Genomic DNA, 21984 nt, shown 5'->3' on the forward strand with positions numbered 1-21984 from the left:
GCCCCAGGTTGACTGGGAGAGGCCCCGCCAAATGCCCATTAGCTCCGTGCCGTGACCTTGTTAAGTGGTTGTGGAGTGCCACTCAGGGCTGGAAGGACGGGCGGCAGTCCAGCCCTCGGTCCCCAGGGCTGTGCCGGGCAAGCGGCCCCGGCTCCACCGCCTGCCACACCCAGGGAGGAGGCTGGGAAGCAGAGGCCACAGAAGTGACAGTGTGACGAGGCTGGGGCCCCAGGCCCTGAGGGTGAGTCCCCTGGGAAGGAAAGTGACACCCAGCTCCAGAGCCCGAGGTCGGGCGCTGCTCTCTCCGAGCCTTCACCTGCCCAGATACGGGGCAGGACCGAAGGGCGTGAGGAGGCAGAAGGCTGACCTTTATCAGGTGCCTGATGGGGTAGCCCCCACTGTGGAGGCCAGTGCTCCCCCCATTTCCAGTCTATGTGGCCCCGAGCCTCTGGGCCCATCCCCCAGGCCAGGAGAGAAGCAGGGGGAGGCCAAGGTTTCCTCCTTGGGCGCCTCCAGTGTAGCAGAGAAGGTGAGGCAGCAGCGCCCGGAGCCTGCAGGAAGGTGGGCTGCCACTTCACTGGTTAGCCACAGGCTGACCAGCCAGGGCTGGGGCTTAAGGCCAACTGGACAGGCCCTGAGCTTCGCCGGGGAGGAACCCCTGAAGTGAGCAGGCGTCTGGAGAGCAGGAAGCACTGGGCAGGGCCCGCTCCATTGATGAGCAGGAGATGGACATGGGAGCAGGAAACGGGCTTGCCCAGCGGCAGGCACGGGGTGGGGGGGGGGCTGTTGGTGGAGAGCTTTATAGCTAATGGTTGGGAGCTTTAATCTTATTTAAAGGGCAGTTAGGAGCCCTAATGCACTTTTGAGGAGGGGGTTGATTTAACTAAAACTGTAAACGTGTGTGCGTGTAGCTAATGCTACCAAGCAGCCCCCCCCTGGGCCGGACCCAGCTCTCAGCACTTCACAGCTTTGAACTCACTTTGCCCTCTTCCACGAGGGAGGCGCCGTCATCACCATCCCGTTTTACCGAGGAGCAGGAAGCAGTGGTTGATTCGTCTTGGGAAGTGACTCCATGCTGTACTGTACTTGGAAGGTCGTGGCTCAGTGCACGTCTGAGGGGACAGAAGCACTAGGACAAAAGCCGGGTCCAGCCCTGTCCTCCATCCAGTGGCCTTCAGAGCCCGCACCGCTTCCTGGAGGCCTGTGGTCACGTGCTTGGGTCTGGCTCTGTCATGCCTGGGGAGGTGCGAGGGGATGAGGGGCCTGTAGGAGTCTCTGAGCACCTGGCTCAGTGTTTCCTTTGGCCCCTTGTGGCTCAGGCCAGGCAGACACGTGTGATGGTCGAATTAGCTTGGGCTCCTGGGTGGAGCCGTCCTGCACCAAAATAGCAAGTAGAACTCTAGAAGTCAAGGCCAGAGTGGACCTGACAGGTCATCCTGTCCAGGGCCTCTCAAACGTTTTTCAGCACTGAGACTGTTTAGCTCAGACACAGTGTTACGAGGAGCCCCAATATGTAAAAGAGGTAAAAGCTGCTCTGACCATCATAGCCTGCAAACCCTAGCCTGCTGTGACCGTCTCCCCTCATCTGGGGGTGCCTCAGGGTTTCCAGAAACCCACTTGGGAGAGCACTGCCATCCGCTCACTGGGTACAGGAGAGGAGGGCCACAGAGGGGCAGGGCCCGGGCCGAGGCCTGAGGGCCGTTGGAAGCAGCACCTGCCGCCTCCAGCGATGCTCTGCGGGGGACGGGGGACGCTGGCCCTCCGGTCGCACACGGGAACTCTGCAGACCTCCTCCCCCGGGAAAGAGCTTGTGTTACGCAGTCACTCGATCCCTGCGTGCTTCTGCGATGCCCAGGGAATGGTTGAAGTGAAACTCAATAGCCTGAGTGCGGGCCTGTGCCCTAGAAGGCCGTGCTGCCCGGGCTGGTGGCCCCTCCGCGGATCCTCCGTGGCCCACGCAGCCTCCCGGAGTCTGGAGAGCGTTTCCCCCAGTGCAGGCAGAGGAGGCAGGCGCGATAGGACCGTGGTGGCACAGGGTATGCTGGGCGTGGGGGTGGGTTCCCAGAGGGGAGGTGTCAGGCTAGGTGTGCCCACTTAGCACCCTCATTAGCAGCCTCGCTCGGGGGCCCCTCATGAAGTGGAGGGTGCTAATTCCTCTCAGAGGTGTTGCCAGCACCTGGAACAGGGAGTCTCTTCTCGGAAGCTCTTGGGAAGCCGGCCAGAGCATTGCAGATGAACTGCCTTCTAGGGGCCCCCAGGCACTGGCTCGCAGGAGAGCAGAGGCCCTGGGGGAGGCAAGGGGCGAGAGGGCCTGGCGGGGACTGCCAGTAGGATGCAGAACTGGGCAGATGGGCATGAGCAGTGGGCTGCTGCCCCTCAGGGCATCCAGAGCCTGAGCTGGGAAGGGGCCTACAGTGGGGCACTGGGAAACTCAGAGACACAGACAGACAGGGGCATTCCGCAGGAGCACAGGTGTGGCCTTGGGCTGGAGCTCCCCAGTCCCAGCTGAGCCGTGGGATGGTGATTCCCATCTCAGTGGCTCTTCGTGGATTAAGGAGGCAGGGCCAGTGAAGCCTCAGCCTGGCAGGTGGGGCTCCTAGGAGAAGCTGCCATCCCTGCCTGAGAAGGTAGGTCAGGGCATTATGTAGGCTGGCACGGGTGAGGGCAGGCATGGGTCAGCCTGGTGCCAGGGGTCGGGAGCAGGGCCTTTCCGTGTGGGAGGCTTGACTTCCCTCACGGAGATCAGCAGCCCTGCCACAACTCGGGCAGTGAGGACGAGGTCTACGCACTCTCAGGAGAGATGATGGATAAATAATAATGATATCAACTAATACTTCGCAAGAGCTGAGTGCTTTATATGCATGATTTCACTTACTCCTTATGACTCCCTGTGAAGCGGGTACCTCCATTGTCCTCTTTTGCAGATGAGGAAACTGAGGCTCCGAGAAATGAAGGTCACAGGCAACTAGAAGTGACAGAACCAAGATTCAAACTCGGGGCAGTCCCACTCCAGGGCAGGAGGGAAGGCAGCTGCAGGCTCCTTCGCTGAGCCATCACCCTCCAGGTGCACGCATTTGAGAGGGTGGGTTCCAGGGGAGGCGGGGTAAAGACGTCTTAGCGCGTGAGGGAACGTGAGAGGACCACAGGGGCAGCACAGAAAGGACTCCGCCTGGGTAGAAACAAACCTGGGATGGGTGCCTGCATCCATCCACAGACAGACGGGAGGAACTGGCCAGGGGCTGGGAAACCCAGGTGCCGCGAGTGCCCATCAGGAGGCCAGCAGAGCCCGCCTCTCTGGGCCGCTCCAGGACACCTCTTCCCCGGGCACCAGAATGAGTGTGGGACAAAGGCCATTCCTAGTTTCAGGAAAATAAACAGTCTCCAAGGAAGAATTCAGAAATAAAACCTGGCCTGGCCAGAGGGGAACCTCTTCCACTATGGGAAACAGGTCCATTCTGGCCCAGGACTAAGTAAGCCCTGGTGTAACCGCACCCCCCCCCCCACCCCCCAGGAGAGCACAGGGAGGGCTGCCGAGTAGCCACGGGAGGGTCCTGCTGCCTCCCGGGCCCTCCCTCCTCGTCCCTCCGCAGCCAGCCACTCTCCCAGAACAGCTAGTTGATTCCAGGGGAGCTGGCTGGTGTCAGTGACAGGGCCCGTGGCAGATGGCAAATTCTGCTTGTTGTAGATGAGTGGAAAATAATTAGCGTGAGAACGAGAAGCTGGAGCCTCTGTGATAAAGGGAGCCCTGATGAGGGCTCGGGAGGGGCTGAGAGCACGGCCTGGAGCCTCGCGGCCTGGCCCTCACCAGCTGAGTGACCTTGGGCAAGTTCCTTAACTTCTCTGGGCCTGTTTCCTCATCTGTAAAGTGGGTTAACAATAGCACTTACCTCATAGGGTTGCTCAAAGGATGAAATTAAAGTAGGTAATATCTGTGAGCTGCTTGCTACTGTACCTGGCATGTAGTAGATGCCACATAAGAATTTTTTTTAAATAACTGGTGATAGAATAATTGTTGGAGCTATTTCCAGGTCCAGCCCAGCATGACCGTAGCCGTGGCCCCCAGTAGTTGGGGCTGCTCCTTTTCATCCTCTTCCCTGAACTCTGTGCCCAGCTCCCAGATTGCTCTTTCATGGGGAGGGGCTCTGGCCAGCAAACACGTGGATGTGGAGAGAACGCAGCCGAGAGGCCTGGCTTCGAAGCCTGACTTGGCCTCCCACTCCCTGGGTTATTTAACCTTGGAGCCTCGGTTTCCCCATCTGTGACATGAGAACAGCCATACCCACCCATGGGCTCGTGGTGGGGAGGGCCGGGGAGGGGCTTGCGAGTCTGAGGCTCTGCGGGGGGAGGGAAGCAGAGGCAGCAGAATCCCCCTCCCGCCCCCGCCGGTTTCAGGCCCACCGTTTCAGTCCCAGGGCCTGGGCGTGTGAGGACCCATCTCTTGCCGAAATCCGGCCTCAGCCCTCGGCTGGCTCGGCTCTGCCTTCTGCTCCGGCACAGCTGACGTGTGAAAAGCAACAGCTTTCCGGCCCCTAACTTGGGTTGCATGCACCCAGGCCCAGGCTGGCTGTGCACGTGGCCCCCGGCCCACACGCTCCTTCTCTGTCGCCTCCCTCGCCGCCCTCCCCCTCCGCATGCCTCCCAGAGCCCAGCTTCCGTGTGGGACCCCACACCTGGGAGGGAGAGGGACTTGAAGGGCCGAAGGAACATGTGGGAATAAGGAATCGCACTGACGGGCAGAGGGTTTTCCTTTTAAGTAACTCAGGGAGGCTACTTTGAAATCCCAGCCCTGCCTCGTCTTTGTCATGGGATCTTCGGGCAAGCCATTGCCCCTCTGTGACCTCGGTTTCTCCATCTGTAAAGCTGGGGTGGTACCCCTACTGTCTGATGAGGCTGGAATAAGAGGACACATAAAGTTTCTAGCTCTGGGCCCACCACCCACGCACCTCCAGGCAGCCCTCAGTTTTCCTTATCTGTAGAGTGGGGCCAGTGCCCACAGTCTCCCCGTGGTGGTGTGACCAGGAGTCTGGAGCCACAGGAAGACCCAGAGAGCTCTTTGTGGTCCCTGAGGCCCTGGCCCCTCACTCCATGGGGGACACGGGACGCCCGCTCCTGGGTTCAGAAACAGGCCTTTAGCTGAATCCTGCTCCTCAGAAGCAGCAGTTAAGACACGGGCTCTGGAACTAGGCTGTGTGACCTGGAGCAAGTCACTTCATCTCATCTGTCAAACGTGGTAATAGCAGTGCCTACCTCACAGAGTTACTATGAGGATTAAGTGAGTTATGTTTGCAAAGGGCTTAGACAAGGCCCAAGACATGGTAGGCAACTGACAAATGCTGGAGGGAGCAGAACAACTGGGTCCCCAACTTCAGGTGGGCTGAGCTCTCCTCCATCACCCTGGAACCGCCCTGCAGCCTCGTGAAATGATTCTAGTTAATACGTGGGGATCCCCTCTCTCTGCAGGTGCTCCCTCATTTAAGCCTCACAAGCCAGCGGAGAGATTAACTAGGTCTCTTAACTAGCCACACAGCTGAGAAGTGGAGGTGCTGGGATTTGACCATCCCTGGAGCCCGTGCTCTGGACACAGCTAAAGAGGGCGGGAGCCGTCTGCCAGCCCACGTAGGCCAGAGGGCGGCCCCTGGTGAGCCCGCCCCAGCTGGGACAGAACCTCTGGGGGCCGCCACTCGCCCTGCAGGCTGCCCGGCGTCCAGTCTCCCTGCAGTCGGTCCCCCAAGTCAGATGCACCCCTCAAGACTAGTCAAGCTCCAGCGCCCAACACAGACAGACCCAGAGGGTCTAGCAGGCAGCAGGTACCTGTCCCTTTCACTGTTTTTGGAGCATCTTCTCATTTCAAAGCCCTGTCACATGGGGCATCCCATTCATTATGGGAATGGGAGTCCTGGGCCCTCCCCTCAGGGCCCCAAGGATTGCAACACCTTACAGAGCTAAAAGAGTCCTTACCCAATTTCCCTTTTAAATTTGGCCACCAGGAAGCATGGAGTCTAATGATAGTTTTACATGCAGCTCCTGTGAGGGCCTTTACGTCTTAACACATGTACAACAATTTCCCCAACCTTCTATTTTAATCTACTTACTTTTTGTTCTGAAGTTTGTTTCTACATTTATATTCCACCTTTTCATTGTTTGTGGTTCCTATACAGGCACATGCAGCCTTAGCTGGGGATGCAAATAAATATTAACAAATACAAGAATACAAGCCTCCCCTTAGTCCAGGCTCCTCATTCTTCAGAAGAGGTAACTGAGGTCTGGAATGGTGGTGAGTTTCTGGCCTGGGGATGCTGCCCTTGGTCTGAGACTGGCAGCTCTGGCCCAGTCACCAGGCCTCAGCAGGTAGGGCTAAACGGGGTCTAGGGAAGGTGGGCTTGAGGCTGAGGTGTCCTCTTCTTCACCAGCTGAGCTGCAGAGTGATGGAGACCCCACCCGCCGAGAGGTGGAGAGCTAGCCACTGATGACTCTGCATGAAACCGTACAAATGATTGATGCCTTCTTTCGGGTTGATCTCCAGCGAGGGAGCTCGTGTGGATTTTGCCGGCTTCCAAGAGAGTTATGTATCAAGAGTGCAAAAGAGAGGATCTCAGCCCAGGCTCCCTGGGGTGACACTCTGCTAATGGGAGTGCCTCTCGGGGAGTTCGAGAAGGGCGTGCCGTGAGGAAGGGGAAGGGATGGGCCAGCTTGGCGACTCTGACTGTGTATTCAGCACCAGGTGGGGTGGAGGTGATGGGAAAGCTGGGAGCCTCTGGGGCCTTTCTGAGCCTTGGTTTACTCACCCATAAAAGGGGGCCCCAGGACTGTTTCCAAGGCCCCTTCTAACCCTGACGTTCCTGCAGTAGGTGTGGGCTTTGGATGGCAGAAGGAAGGACCTGTGTCTCTTGCCTGCTCAGCCTCCTGCTCCTCTGAAGGTGGGGGGCAGAGTCTCTGAGCCTCAGCCTCCTCGTTCTTCAATAGAAATATTTAGCGGAAGAGCCAGATTCACTGAGCACCTAGTCTGTGACAGGTGCTGGCTTAAGTGTATGACTCATTTAACCCTTGTGACAATTCTGAGGTAGCTACTGTTCTTAGCCCCACTTTAGACATAAGGAACCATGGCACAGAGAGGTTAAGTAACTTGTCCAAGGTCACACAGCCAGTAAGTGCAGAGCCAGGACTCAGCCACAGCCTGTTTTTAGAGCATGTGGAGTGAGAGCGAGGCTGTCACCCTGCGTCACTGCTGTGAGGATAGCAGGTGATTAGTCCAGGACATGGGAGGTGCTCAGTTGATGTCAGTTGTATCCCGGTGGCCTGGACCTGGCTGTCATCCCTTCCTTCAGGCTCAACTTCTAGCCCATTTTTGGCCCAGATGCCTGAAGCCGCCTCTGCCAGGTGGGAAATCTCATGGGCTGACGTAGAGGCTGCTGGTGACACTGGACGGGCCTCCTACAGCATATCATCCTGTCCTCTGTGGTTCACACTGACCCTGGTGTCCTGGCCCCTCTGCAGGCAAGCGAGATGACCTCCCATGTCCCACCAGCCCCAAGCTGGAACTCTCTGTCCCGGAGGCAGCCCGTGCCCTCCTCCCTTCCCTGGGAGCTCTCAGCACCCCACCAGCTGGGACCCACTGCCAAGGGGCACTTCTCCCTGAAACCTGCTCCCTGGACCAAGCCCAAGGGGGCCTTAGGATCAGGGGATGAGCGCCCAGCCCAGGGCGCTTTAAATAGCAGACCCCCTGCTCAAGGCCCGTGGCGGGAGCAGGTTACCCTGTCAGGGCTCATATGTGCTCAGTCCGGCCCTTACTGATCAGCTGGAGCCAATCATGGGCATCAGCAGCACCTGCCCAAACCCCGGCACCTGTCGCAGATCACCCTGCCACGAAGTCCCCGGAAGCCCCTCAGGAGCCCTGTTGATATGATGCCCCCCACCCACCCACCGTGAATGGAGCCCTGGGCTCCGCCAGGACCTATGCAGACCTCCGTGACCTCGTCCCAGCCAGCTCTCGCTGCAGCCTTCCGTGGGGGTGACGTTGTCCCCGTTTTTCAGCTGAAGAAACCAAAGCCCTAGCACAGTTAAGACAGCCAGAGGAGAGGATGGTCAGGGAGAGCACTGGGGAGGGACATTTCCCCAAAACTGAAGGATTTGAGCGAAGACGGGAAGGAGCCATGCCTCCAGCGCTTATGGCAGCTGCTTCAGGGGGATGGAGCAGTGGTTTGGAGGGGCCAGGGCTGCCCAGGGGGAGAGAGGGTGTGAAGGAGAGCAATGCTGCAAGGCCCCCGCCCTCCGGGACTCTCGGTTGAGCTGGGACAGGGATGGGCAGCAAGGAATCAGCAAGTTTAAGACAGTGCCCAGGGCTCCATTGGGATGTCTATGCCTGGGATCCTTAGGGCTTGGGGAGTATCTTCCTGCTCCAGGACTCAGAGAGGGCAAGGCACCTGCCCAAGGTTGCACAGCCTGCCTGCCAGTTACTGAGGCCCTTAGCTGCTGCCTGAGAGGCTTGAACTTTATCCTGCAGACCACTGGAGCCATGGAAGGTTTTTAAAGTAGGGGTCAGCATGTGCATTTTAGAAAACAGTTTTGCATTTTTAGAGAGAGGAACTCCGAGAATGGTTAATACTTAACTCGGGGGCCTGAATCTCCATCAAGGAAATTGGGCTTTGTGGGTGGAGGAAGGGGGCCTCGGAGTGCCACTCAAGTCATTCCATCCACGTGTGGGGGGTGTCCTGGTGCCTCCCTCACACCTGCCTCTGTTGGGGGTGGTGCCCAGCCAGGGGCATGGGAGGCGCCCAGCAGTGCCCCTGTTCTCCCCCACCCACCGGAGGGGGCGCCACACCTCCCCTGGAAGTGCCCCTGGTCTGGGTAAGGAAGGGAGGCTGTGCGCTGGCCCCACTGAGGTTACTGAAGGGCACGGACCCTGTGCCCTAGGGGAGGAGAGCCAGAGGTAGTGCTTTGTGGCAGCCCCAGACCAGGAAGTAGCCTCTGCCCTCCCCCATCCTGAGACATTTCCTCCGGATGAAATCACATCCCCAGCAGGGGAACAGGCCCCCATTGTGAAGGGCTGGGGTCTCGAGAGAAAGAGCGTCTTTCAGGCCCTTAAAAATAGCAGCCCTGAGATGTATGAATCTGCATGGAGTAGAGTGGCCCACCCTCCCCCCAGCAGCAGCACAGGCCCTGTCGCCCCCCAGCCCACACCATGACCTGGTGGTGACCAGCTGGAGAATCCACCAGCCCAGGCCGGGGAGGGGCGGCTGGTCCACCGGGTTCACACACTCTCCCTCTGCTTCGCCCGCCTGAGCTAAGACCGTCACTGGCTTCGTCCAGCACTGCTGGGCCCTCTCGTATGGTCCGCACTAGACCCTTAGCAGGTGGGGATAATCGACACTTTACAGATGAGGAAACTGAGACACCACTAGTAAGTCACACCTTTCGTGGGTGATGGAGCCCGGGTTGGAGGCCAGGCAGCGCTGGGCCTAGGATTCTGCAGTGGTGGGCTGGGCCCGGGTGCAGGCTGGAGGGCGCGGGGTGTGGTCCCCAGGCCTGCAATGGGGCACCCGGTGGGGTCAGCCCGCAGCAGCCCTGCCACGTGACCTCGGTGGGACTGGCACTGACCACAGCTGTCGGCTGGGCACTCCCTGAGCTGGGGGACAGAGGCTGCCACTGGCCGTATCACTCCAGGGTCTTGACAGATCTTCGGCCACTTCTGCAGGGGTGCCAGGCTCGCCCCACCTCTGCTGCCTGAGAGCAGGGAGGGCGGGGCCGCGTGCACGCAAGGTTGTTAAGTGAATGATACGTGTGAGTTGAGGGAGTTTTAGCCATTCTAGACTCCAAGAGGTGAAGGGCGGGGGTGAGAGCAGGCGATTGGGAAGGGTTCACCCTTGCATCCCTGAGAACGAGATGTTCTAGGCTCCTGGCAGGGCAGCCCTCACCCGCCAGCCCCTCTGGGACAGCCCTCCCCTTCCTCTGCCGGGGTCTGGCCTGATTAGAGCAGTGCTGCAGCACCTGCTGGGACCTCTCAGTCATTTCATTTGTGTGAGGGGCCCCTGAGCCCAACCCCACGCTCCAGCTCACCCTCCGTGGGCCACCTGGAATCAGGGAAGGGCTGTAGAGAGCTGGCGGCTGAAATACCAGCTGTTGGCAGCTCTGTCCTTCCCAGCCCTGCTGCCACCCACGGAGTCCCAGCCCCTCCCATCCCGTCCGTCCTTTCAAACCGGAGCCGGTGCGGTCAGCCACTTGTCACAGACACAGGACTGGAGCCCCAGCTTCCTGCAGTCCCAGACCCCCACCCCCGGACACCCCGCCACGCAGCTCCGCGCTCTCCATCCTTCTCCCGCTTCCCAGAATCCGTGCTCCGACTCCTCCTAGGAGAGAGTGGGATGATGTCACTTCCTGAGGGTGGGGGGAGGAGTAGGCACGACCCCAGCAGGCTAGCCCGCCAGCCTGCCCGCCAGGCCGCCACCTCTCTGGGAGCAGCCTGGCAGCGGCTGGATGAAGTGGCTGCGCCAGGGAGAGGGCGACCGAGACGGGCTGGGCTGGACGTGCTGGCCGGCCACCTGGCTCCACACCCCGTCGCCCACCCTGAGGGCCGCGCCCACCGGCCGGGGAGACTTGGCCACTTCCCGAGTGATGCCGGTCTCCGCAGACACTCTTTTTCCCTGGAGCCGTCACCGGGGAGAGGAGGACTTGCCGCCCACCTCTGGACCAGGTGCCATGTAAGCCTCTGCCAGCCTGGGGGCAGCTGCCCACCAGCACCCAGCCTCCCGCAGCAGGGGTTCCTCTGCACAGTTGAGCGCAGGGCTGCCACGGAGCCCCTCACCCGTGTCTCCCGGGCCCCCCCTGTGGGGAACCAACCAGCCGGCGCCCCCTGCCCTGGTTCCTGGGGCTCTAGGGAGGGGGGGCCCGGATTCCTGGGCCCTCCTCCCTGAGCTTGCCTGTGGCTAACTTGAATTCAGCTACTTCAGAGAGTTGGGATCTGGGCGGTAAAGGCTGCATGGCCCAGGGTGGGTGTGGGAGCAGTGGTCGCCAGGAGGATGGGATACCAGCTGGGCTTGCCCACTGCCCTTCTGGCAGAGAGGCTGGGCACCCCAGCTACGCTCCTGACCCCCCATCTCAACCACGTCCTTCCCTGCCAAGAGGCATAGCTGTGGTTGGGAATTCTTTCTGACGGATGCAAAATCAAGTCATGGAGCGTGCTCCCAGCATTCCAGCAAAGCACAAAACGGAAGACATCATTCAACAAATATTTACTGAGCACCTACTATGTGCTGGGCGCTCCCATCCTCCATGTGTGCCAGCCCCACGCATGCCCTCACTCCCACCTTCCCCAAGGCCTTCAGCCTTCCACCTGCCCGGCTCGGCTCATGCCGGGAGACAGGCTCAGGCTTGGCCTGGGAAGCCCTCACCCAACCCCAAGGAGAGCATGAACTGGGCAGCAGGCGGTGGGTGAGGGGGTTCCCTGATCCCATGGAAAGGGAGGCAGGGGTGAGCCCAGGTCTTTAAAGGCGCTGAGCAGTTCCTGTTGGGGTAACCCCAGGCAGAGCTGATCCCAAGGGGTCTGTGCCAGTGTTGGAGGGAGGAGAGTCCTCAGGGGTAAGGCTGAAGCCAGTGTCTGGCTGCTACAGTTTTAGATGTCAGCTCCAGGGGGTGGATACGGTGGGGGATGGATACGGCGGGAGGTGGATCCTGCCCAGGGATGGGGCTGAAAGGCCTGGGGCTGCAGGGCCTGGGAGAGATGCCTGTGCGGCTGGGCACGCCTGACCAGGAGCGCGATGGCCCTGGGTGCCGCAGCAGCCCGGGCAGCCTCAGGGTCCTCTGCTCTGTTTCAGGAGGTGAGCGCCAGGCCCGCTGAGCCTCTGCAGAGCTGCCAGCCATGCCCGGGATCGTGGTGTTCCGGCGGCGCTGGTCTGTGGGCAGCGATGACCTCGTCCTGCCAGCCATCTTCCTCTTCCTCCTGCATACCACCTGGTGAGTCTCGGGGCCACGCCACAGGCCTGGAAGGGGGCCTTCTGGCCATCTGTCCCAACCCTGTTGCGTTCCCAGCTCCCCGGAGTTGGTGCTGAAACGGCTACGCCTTTAGGGCGATACCCCCGTGGAGCCCAGAGACCCCCGCCTGGCCACCGCCGGACCTGACCCCAGCACTGGGCAGAGCTGCTGTGCTGTCTGCCCACGGCTGGTGGGTGGGCTCCCTGCTCTCGCTCCCCTGTCTCCAGATGCCCGTGTCCTCAGAGGGACTTGCTGCCAGGTAGACAGTGGTCCTGCTCCCAGAGCAGTGAAGCCCTCCACCCCGAGTCCAGGCCGCCCGCCAGAGGCCATGGGAGGTGCGTGGGCCGCCTGGCCCCTCTCATGTGCACGTTCCCCCAGGTTTGTGATCCTGTCCGTGGTGCTCTTCGGCCTGGTCTACAACCCGCACGAGGCCTGCTCCCTGAACCTGGTGGACCACGGCCGCGGTTACCTGGGCATTTTGCTGAGCTGCATGATCGCTGAGATGGCCATCATCTGGCTGAGCATGCGCGGCGGCATCCTCTACACGGAGCCCCGCGAATCCATGCAGTACGTGCTCTACGTGCGCCTGGGTAAGGGCCCCCTGCCGTGGGTGAGGGGGCCGCTCCGGCCCACCCCCACCCCCACCCTCCTCCTGGGCCCAGCATTCTTTCAGCCACACACGATGGGCTGGGCCCTGTGCCAGCACTGGGGCCAGCAGCGAACGGGCAGACTTACTGGGCCCGCTTCTGGACCAGGGGTGGGCAGACTGCAACCTGAGGGCCAAGCGCAGCCCCGCCGTCTGTTTTTTAAATAAAGTTTTATTGGAACCCAGCCACACTCATTCATTTAGTACTTACTGCCTCTGGCTGCTTTTGCGTGACCGCAGCAGAGCCGAGTAGTTGTGACGGACGTTATGACCCACAACATCTAAAAATATTATTTACTCTCTGGCCCTTTACAGAAAAAGGTTGCCGACCGCTGCTCCATCTAGGCTGTGCATATCTCTTCAGCTGCTTTGTGATCCTTCCCCAGACAGCCCCCCACCCTCCCAGGGAAGCCCCTCAGGGGCCTGGACCAGCTCCCGGAGGACCCGCCCGTCTCCTCTTCCTGGGCTTGGGTTCCAGCCGCCTCTCCCAGTCACTCCTGGTGGACATTCTTGTGCTCCTGTGGCCTGTGCTAAGTCCTCTTCCCGTGTTAACTCAGGGAGGAGCCATTGCTGGTCTCATTTTGCAGATGAGGAATCTGGGGCCCAGGGAGGTTACTTTGCTCTCTTAAGGTCACATGGCTAGTAAGCATATGAGTGTCAGAGCTGAGATTTGAACCCAAGTTGTCTGGCTCTAAAGCCTGGGCTCTCGGCTGCCACACCGGGATGCCTGTAGAGCTGGGGCTTCCAATGCTGCCCCCTGGGGGGGCCGTCAATTCTCCCACCTGCCTCCCTAACCCCATCTCAGCCCTGGGCCCACTGCTCTGGTCTGGGCAGGGCACCTTGGGCAGCTGGCTGCTGGGGCCCCTTCCCCCTCCTGCCTCAAGTGCCAGAGGCCTCCTCCTGGGAATAGCAGTTTCCATGAAATGAATACCCCGTCACCCAGTTCTCACAGCCCTGTACCATGGACCTTGTCACCCCCATTTTACAGACAAGGAAATGGAGGCTCAGAGAGATTAGGTAACTTGCCTAAGATACATCTGATCCCAGAGTTCATGGGTATAGTTCTAATTCCTGAACGAACAGAGAAACGCCTCTTCGTCATGCACCTTTGCAGTCACCTTCTCAGGGAGGCGTCGGGGCCTGAGGGCACATGAGTAGAACCAGTGGTGGGACAGCCACACTCCCTGGGCCCTCTGCGCCACGAGGCCTGTGTGGCAGGGGCGGCGGGCAGTCTGCTGCCGAGCTGGCCGGGCATCCTGTGGCAGGAGGAGCCGGGCCCAGGTTCCAGGGCCTCTCCGTCCTTCAGCTGGGGCCCTGCTCTCCTTGCAGCCATCCTGGTGATTGAGTTCATCTACGCCATCGTGGGCATCGTCTGGCTCACTCAGTACTACACCTCCTGCAATGACCTCACTGCCAAAAACGTAACGCTCGGTATGTTGGTCGGCCCGGGGGTGGAGGGGCCGGGGCCAGCCCTAACCCTAACCCTAACAACCCTGGCGTGGAGGGTACAGGGCCAGGTTAGACAGGGCAGCCCCGGGGTGGAGGGGACGGGGTCAGCCCTAACCCTAACCCTAACCCTAACCCTGGCATGGAGAGCACAGGGCCAGGTTAGACAGGGCAGCCCTGGGGATGGAGGGGACAGGTCAGGTTAGAGAATAGGAGGCTCAGGCATCGTGGGAGGGAAACAGTTTCCATGAGGACGCCGGGCAGGTTGCCTTCATCCCGCAGTCTGCCATACCCCCTTGGGGAACCCTGGGTTTCGGGGACAGCAGTAGGCACAGCGCTGCCCGGGGCTCCGGAAACCCACACAGCCGTCTGCTCGTGCCAAGGATGGGCCTTGGGGTCACGGCTCAGCCAGGGGATGGCTGCGTGGCCAGAGGCTAGGGCCAGGGCCTTTGGAGCCTTGCTGTTGGGCCCCAGAAGCAGTTGGGGGTAGGGAGGCTCCCGTGCCCCTTCTTCAGAGCCAGAGAGGTGTCCCCAGCACCATGACCCTTGGCTTCCCACGGCCGCCTCCACAGGGATGGTCGTCTGCAACTGGGTGGTCATCCTGAGCGTCTGTATTACCGTCCTCTGCGTCTTCGACCCCACGGGCCGCACCTTCGTCAAGCTGAGGGCCACCAAGAGGAGGCAGCGCAACCTGCGGACCTACAACCTGCGGTCAGTGGGCCGGGCGGGCGGGCGTCCCCCGCGGGGTTTGCTGACCGTGGGCAGAGGCCGGCCCCGCGCCTCCCTCCCGGCGTCTCAACCTGTGTGAGCCCCGGGCGCCGGCCAAAGGCTTACCTCAGGTTCCTGGTCGGTAAAGTGGGAACCGCAGTAATTCCTGCCTCGTGCTCTGCTGTGAGGTTTAACAGAGTGATTAACACCGTGCTCACGGGAGGTTCGTGCTCGGTAAATGGTAGCCACTGTCATCACCTTCAGCGCTACCAACACGAGAGTAATGGTGGGAAGTGCTCAGACGGCGAGCCAGGAATTGCATGTATTAACTTACAGTCACTGCCTGAGGTAGCTGTTAGCGTCATCTCCGTGATATAGAGGAAGAAACGGAGGCACAGGGAGCTTATGTGACACAGCTGGTAAATGGTGGGGCTGGGGTCAAGCCGAGGCAGTCTGGCTTTAGAGCCCTTGCTCTTAAGCACTAGGCGAGGCTGCCTCTAGGATTAAGGGGGCTGGAGGAGGTTAACCAAGGAAGGCTTCCTGGAGGGGAGATGTTTTGCACAGTGTTTTGGAGAAGGGGGTAGGCCGTGCCATGGCAGAGCAAATGCGGGAGGACGTGCAGGCACATTCACAGGGTTCGTGTTTATTGAAAGAGAAAGAGAGGGGGGTGCTTCCAGGGTGGGTCACAGTGACTCCTGTATATTGAGCTTCTGTTCTGCGTTAGGCCCTGCACTGAGCCCCTTCCGCCATCAGTCTGTTTAAATTTATTTTTTATTTATTTTATTTATGGCTGTGTTGGGTCTTCGTTTCTGTGCGAGGGCTTTCTCTAGTTGCGGCAAGCGGGGGCCACTCTTCATCGCGGTGCGCAGGCCTCTCACTATCGCGGCCTCTCTTGTTGCGGAGCACAGGCTCCAGACGCGCAGGCTCAGTAATTGTGGCTCACGGGCCCAGTTGCTCCGCGGCATGTGGGATCTTCCCAGACCAGGGCTCGAACCCGTGTCCCCTGCATTGGCAGGCAGATTCTCAACCACTGCGCCACCAGGGAAGCCCCATCAGTTTAATCCTGTTTAATCCTTTTGCCAACCCTGGTGCGGTTGTGAGCCCCATTCTACAGATGAGGGGTCCAAGTCCCAGAGAGGGCAGGTCACTTGCCCCAGGTCAGGCTGGTGGGGAGTGGAACTGGCACTCCATCCCCAGCCCAGGGCAGCAGGGTCAGGAGCCCTCAGCCAGGGGAGTGTGCTGCCCAGGCCCCCACCCCACCCTCGCACGCCTCTGTGTCCCAGCTCCTCTGGGCCCTCCACGTCAGCTCGGCACTGCAGCCAGAGCCACACCCGTGCCTGGGCTGGCCCCCTCCCAGCCCCAGATGCCTGGTTTTGGAGCCAAGGCCCCAGAGCCCGTTGTTCTTCCGGGCGCAGCTGCCACCAAGTACCATTTTGCTCATTCCAAGCACGTGCCCCCACCTGGCCTGGTTTCTGGGCTCCTGGGGCCCTGGGGAAAAAACTCTCCCCTCCCCAACTCTGGGTAATTGCCTTTGGGGCCCAGGGCAGCCAGCGCCTTTGCAGTTGGGGGTTGTCGGTGGCTGTCATCTGAATTAGGAAGCTTTCCAGCGGTGCCAGGCCCTGAGCGGTAGTGAGAGTCCTCAGGCTCACAGGTCCCCACCTGTTGTGGTTCGTCCAGCTCTTGAGCGGGCTTGGGAGGGCAGCCCAGGCCACAGCTGGGCTGCTGTGACCACCTCTCAGGCTCTTCCCCGCTCGCCCTCCCTCTGCTCTGAAACCAACAGACAGTTTTTCTAACAGGGACGTTTTCAAGCCTGCTGACCCTTCATCCACTTCCAGGTTTGGGGCTGTGCACAAGCCCTACTGCGTCACACCAACGGGTTATTTTAGTTTCTGGGAGTCAGGGAGCTGTTTAAGTCCTTTGCTCTTTCTCCTTCCAGTGAAATCTGGTGGGGTTTGGGGTGGGTTCTTCCCACCACTACTTCCTAGGAGCCTGACCTTGGATCTTTGCGGAAGGAGTGTCTGCCCTCCCTTCGCTTTAGTGAGCCCCAGGGCGGGGGCGTGCTGGGTCCATGAACTTTCTGTCCAGACTTTTTAAAAAAATTTATTTATTTTATTTATTTATTTTTGGCTGCGTTGGGTCTTCGTTGCTGCGTGCGGGCTTTCTCTAGTTGTGGCGAGTGGGGGCTACTCTTCGTTGCGGTGCACAGGCTTCTCATTGCGGTGGCTTCTCTTGTTGCGGAGCACAGGCTCTAGGTGCGCAGGCTTCACTAGTTGTGGTACACGGGCTCAGTAGTTGTGGTTCACAGATCCTAGAGCGCAGGCTCAGTAGTTGTGGCGCACGGGCTTAGTTGCTCCACAGCATGTGGGATCTTCCCGGACCAGGGTTTGAACCTGTGTCCCATGCATTGGCAGGCGATTCTTAACCACTGTGCCACCAGAGAAGCCCACTTTCTCTGCAGATTGAGTGTGTCTCTCCCTGTCTTGGTCTATGTAGCCTAACTGATGCTTTAGGCCAAATGTGTCATTGGCTCCATCTGCCCCCTGGTGGGCATAAAGGGTACTGCAGTAGAGTATACAGCACTTAACATCCGCCAGAGGGAAGGGAGGAAGTTCTCTTCGAATGTTTAAAAGTCAATTTGGTTAAAGGGTTAAAGAACGTGATGCTCTGGGAACTCAGCTTGGCCAGCATGCTGTCCCTTCATCAAGTCCCCAGTAGGGGGGACGTTGGCTTAGGATGTGAGTCTGCCCAAGTCCCTTAGGGCTGGCAGGTCCCAGAAATAGCAAATCCCTTGCACCGTTTCCTAACCCCCTCCTGTAGCCCTGGAAGGCTCTGTGGCTTTCCCTGTCCTTGTGGCCCATGGCCGGTGGAACCAGGGTTGGGAGCAGGAAGCGGCCCTTAGCTGCAAAGAGGAGCCGAGAGGCGGGGGAGGAGGACCCCGTCTGTCACTCCTGATGGATGCTAAGTGCCTTGCAGGCATCCAGGGCCACCCGTGTCTGCCCCTCCTGACCACCCAGCACCAGGCTCTGAAGGAGCTGATGGGAGGGCACGTGTCACAAAAGCAAGCCAGCCCCTCTTGCTCAGTCTGGAAATTTACATCTTTAATATTGGATCTGTTATCTTTATGCTCAGAACACACCGACTTCTGGGCACCCAGCATTGGAAGGGTCTCCGTGGATAATCGGTCAATTGCTCTCCCTTTGGGTGCAGACGCCTGGGTACCCTGACTCCCCATCAGAGCAGCCAGACCCACTGGGGCTGGGGTTGAGGGTGGAACAGACAGGGGCCAGCCATGCAGCTGAAGGGCAGGGGCCCTCTCCCCTCTAATGTAACAGATCCAAGGAGTTGAAGAATGCAGAGCCGCATTCAGCCCCTTAAACTTCCCCAAGTGCAGACAATGTGAGAACTCCTTTCTGAGAGGGGAAACAGGTCTCTCCGGCAGGTCTGCTCCAGGCCAGGAAACAAGTCGGCAGAGAGGCCAGCACCCTGCCGCCATCTCCCAGGGCTCTTGATTTGAGCTTTTGGAGTGGGCCGCAGGGCAGCCCCTAGTTCGGGCTGCCAGCTCTGAAGCCCCCAGAGTGTGCTGTTGTCAGTCTGCCAGAAGCTGGGAGCGTAGGCCCTGGCCTCGGCCAACAGCGCACCATCTTAGGCCAGCAGGAGCCCCCCAGGGAGAGCCCTGCTGGCTGATAGGCAGGTCATTGGCCACCCAGCCTTGGCCGGACCCAGGCCTATTCTCCCCTAGACCCTCCTACTGGGGAGCCCTTTGCTGGGGTCCTGGGAACAGGCTGTCCTGTTTCTGTAATGTCTGGGCCCAGCTCTTCTGGTCGGGCCCTCTGACCTCACACATACCAACTCTCCCCCACTGCAGGCACCGCTTAGAAGAGGGTCAGGCCACCAGCTGGTCGCGCCGGCTCAAAGTGTTCCTCTGCTGTACTCGGACGAAGGACTCCCAGTCAGTAAGTACTGGGAAGTCGCCGTCCTGGGGCTCACATCCTGCTGTCGGCGACTCAGGAGCCTTCGCTCCTCAGCTCTGCCGGGTGGGGCAGGGCTGGGCTTTGAGCAGGAGCGAGGTGACAGCCTGCTCCTAAGAGGACCTGTTATTATTCACTGAAGGACTCCCTCCAGCATGTGAAACAGCCAACCCCTTGCTTTGTCAAGGAGACAGAAAAACGTGAAGACCTTTTATCCAACCCCTTGGAACTCAAGAGTTTAGTTTAGGAGAAGAGATACTCAAATATCAGGGCAACCTGAAGACAGAGAAAAGCAGCATCTCAGCAGCTGCAGGTCCCTCTGGAAGATCCGTCGGAGCCGCGCGGTCAGTGCGGCCCTCGATGTGCAGTGTTAGCCCTACGCACCTGCCAGGGCGCTGCGGGTCAGTGGTGGGTGGCCCCCGGGTTGGGGAGGGGAGGCAGGGCCCTGGGGGGGGCCCTCGGCGGAGCCCCCCCCAGCGCTGGCAGGGCCCTTAGGGGTCATCTAGTCCCACCCCTCGTTTTGCAGATCAGGCAGCTGAGGCCCAGAGAGGCGGAGTGACTTGCTCAGCATTCCACAGCTAGTTAGTGGCAGAGCTAGTGAGGTCAGGAGACCACTCCTCCCCAAGCCAGACAGCGAGTGCCCTCCATGGAAGCCACTGGAAGCCTTGAGTGGCTCCTACCCGCTAGCAGCCCCTGGTGAGCGGTGGAGTGAGTAATCAAGCGTAAGAAAGTCCCTCCCACCCCCAGAGGTTCCCTGGTGGGTGGGAAGCACCCCCCCGCCCGGGGCTCTCCGGGGAGTCTGAGGGGTCTCAGCCCAGGGCGTGCAGAGGACACACCCACCCCTCCTGGCAGATAGCTTCAGGGCTGGCGTTGGAGCCTGGGGAAAAAGCAGAACGTCTTTGCTCAGAAAGGCCAGGGGTCCCCAAAACTTAGGTCCCATCAATCACTGACGGCCTGGGGGGTCAGGTCAGGTCAGGTCCAGCCCAGAGAACGTTTTGATCAACTCATGCTGTGTTGCTTAAAAATTTGAATTGGTTGCCAACATTTAAAAATCAGGGGAGTTTAGGTAAAGTTCAGTATTTCTCGATTTGCCCAAGGTGGGCCTCTCAAAGCAGTAGCAGGCTCTGTTTGGCCCCATTAGGCTTTTGAGTTTGTAGCCCTTGATTTTTCCTCTCTTACGTGTGCCAGACACTCAAGGGTGAAACCCAGAGAGAGAAAACCAGCTGCCATGAGTTTCTTCCCACCACAGCCTCTCCTGACCAGTTAGGGAAGAGGTTCCAGACTTCAGCTTGTCGTGAGGCAGGGAAGACTGCACACTGCTAGCAGGGCTGCGTCTGTCTGCCTTGCCTCCCGCCCCCAGGCCCCAAGCATGGCTGTCCTGAGAACAAAGCTGGCAGGACAGCCAGGGGGGCCAGTGGCCCCAGGTCACATGCCCCTTCTCCAGGCACATGGTGGGGGTCCCTGAGCCTACAACTCTGGACAGGTTGGGGAGGGGGCCTGAGACCCAGGGCTCCATACAGCCCTTAGCAGGGCATTGCAAGGTCACAGCTGGTGGGAGGTGGGAAGAAACTCAGTGAGGGGAAAGCAGCCAGGAGCTTAGTTTTGGCTCCTCTGCTAGAGAGAAAGGCTGAAGGAGAAACAGGCCAGGCCCAGGCCTTGATTCCTGGTCCTGGGGAAAGAACAGGAAATGGCTCCTGGGGGCATCTGTGCAGGGTAGACGGTGCCCGGTGAGTGCCGAAGGAGAAGGGTCAGCGATGTCTGGGACCGCTTCTGCCCGGTCTACAGGGGCCCAGAGCCCAGGACAGGGCCCTCAGGGTCACGGCTGCAGAGGGCCGCATGTGGGGGGCTGGGGGGAACTTGCACAGGGGACCCGGAGCAGACACCCAGCCCCGGGCATTCACTCCCCGTATCTCGTCCTCTCTCCTGCTCCCCTGCCGCCGCCTCCTGCCTCCCTGGACCTCGTAGGACGCCTACTCGGAAATCGCCTACCTCTTTGCCGAGTTTTTCCGAGACCTGGACATCGTGCCCTCCGACATCATCGCTGGCCTGGTGTTGCTCCGGCAGCGGCAGCGGGCCAAGCGCAACGCCGTGCTGGACGAGGTGAGCACGCGGCCATCCTCAGGCCGCCTCCCCGCACCGCCCTCCTCCCGGGCCCTCCCTGCCGCCCCTGCTGCCCCCCGGGTTCTGCCCACCCTCTTGGCCCAGGAGGCCACCCTTTGACGTTCACTCCCCTCCCTTCCCCAGCTCACCCTTCACCCCTCGTGGCTCTTGCTTGAGCGACTTCCCTCTGCGGGGCCGCAAGGCTGCCTCCAGGGCCCCAGGGGACGTCTAACCACAGGGGCCCAATGAAGCATCCAGCTCCGCGCTCCAGCCTCTGCGCTTGCCTCTCCACCCCACCCCAGCCAACACACCAGTCCTAGTTGGGGTCTCCCAGCATCCCATGCAAAATACGTTTTCTCCCGGCCTGGGCTGGCAACGTCCCCGGGGATTGATGCCTTGGGTGGAAGGGGAGCAACTGGAGACATGAGGAGACCTCAGATTTTGGAAAACTGGCCAGGTCACGGAAGAGCTAGAAAGCACACGCTCCTTTGGGCTCTCAGGCCCTGGGGAGGCGGGCAGGGCGCAGAGCTGGGGGCCTGGACCCCTTTCGCAGCCGTGCAGCTGGGCCCGGGGCAGTCACCCTAACGCGCCTGTCTTCCAGGCCAACAATGACATCCTGGCCTTCCTGTCTGGGATGCCGGTGACCAGAAACACCAAGTACCTCGACCTCAAGAACTCGGTGAGTCGGAGCCACCCCGCCTCCACCCCGTGCCGGCTCCCTCTCTCCCTCTGCCCGGGCGACCCGAGCAGACCACCTGCCCGCTGCCCTTGCAGCGTCGACCCCACCTGCTCAGCCCTCCAGGCGGTCCCCCTTCCTCCCGAGTCCGCCCCCGCCAGCGGCCCCACCCCCACCCCTGCGTCACGCTGGTTCTACAGAAAAGACCCCTGAATCGGCCTCACGGTGCTCAGATTGCTTGGTCCTGGCCTCCTGAGATGATAAAGGGCTTCAGGAGGGTGAGCTGTCACTATTATTGCCACGGTTGTTACTGTTACAAAAGGCAGCAGGACACAGCACTTTGGTCTCCAAGCTTTTCTGAGTAGCAGAACCTCTTAAGCGCCTTTAGGAGAAATCCGGTGTGTGTGTGTCCCAATAAAGGAGCTCCTCACCCAGGGCTGAAACTGCAGCCGGAGAGCCGGCCCTGCCCCAGAAGC

At 60.2% G+C, this 21984-nt stretch overlaps 1 protein-coding gene across 1 annotated transcript in view; it reads left to right on the forward strand.

The window, feature by feature from the left end:
* Positions 1-21984, forward strand: part of DAGLA (diacylglycerol lipase alpha) — a 62500-nt gene that overhangs the window by 24041 nt on the left and 16475 nt on the right. The window contains 7 exon segments of the mRNA XM_036862383.1: positions 11808-11946; positions 12343-12554; positions 13940-14041; positions 14629-14767; positions 18630-18717; positions 20698-20832; positions 21434-21511. Of these exon segments, the coding sequence (XP_036718278.1) occupies positions 11852-11946; positions 12343-12554; positions 13940-14041; positions 14629-14767; positions 18630-18717; positions 20698-20832; positions 21434-21511 (849 nt within the window). The 5' untranslated portion in view covers positions 11808-11851.

The sequence above is a fragment of the Balaenoptera musculus genome, chromosome 8 (genome assembly GCF_009873245.2).
Source record: "Balaenoptera musculus isolate JJ_BM4_2016_0621 chromosome 8, mBalMus1.pri.v3, whole genome shotgun sequence".
Classification (NCBI taxonomy): domain Eukaryota; kingdom Metazoa; phylum Chordata; class Mammalia; order Artiodactyla; family Balaenopteridae; genus Balaenoptera; species Balaenoptera musculus.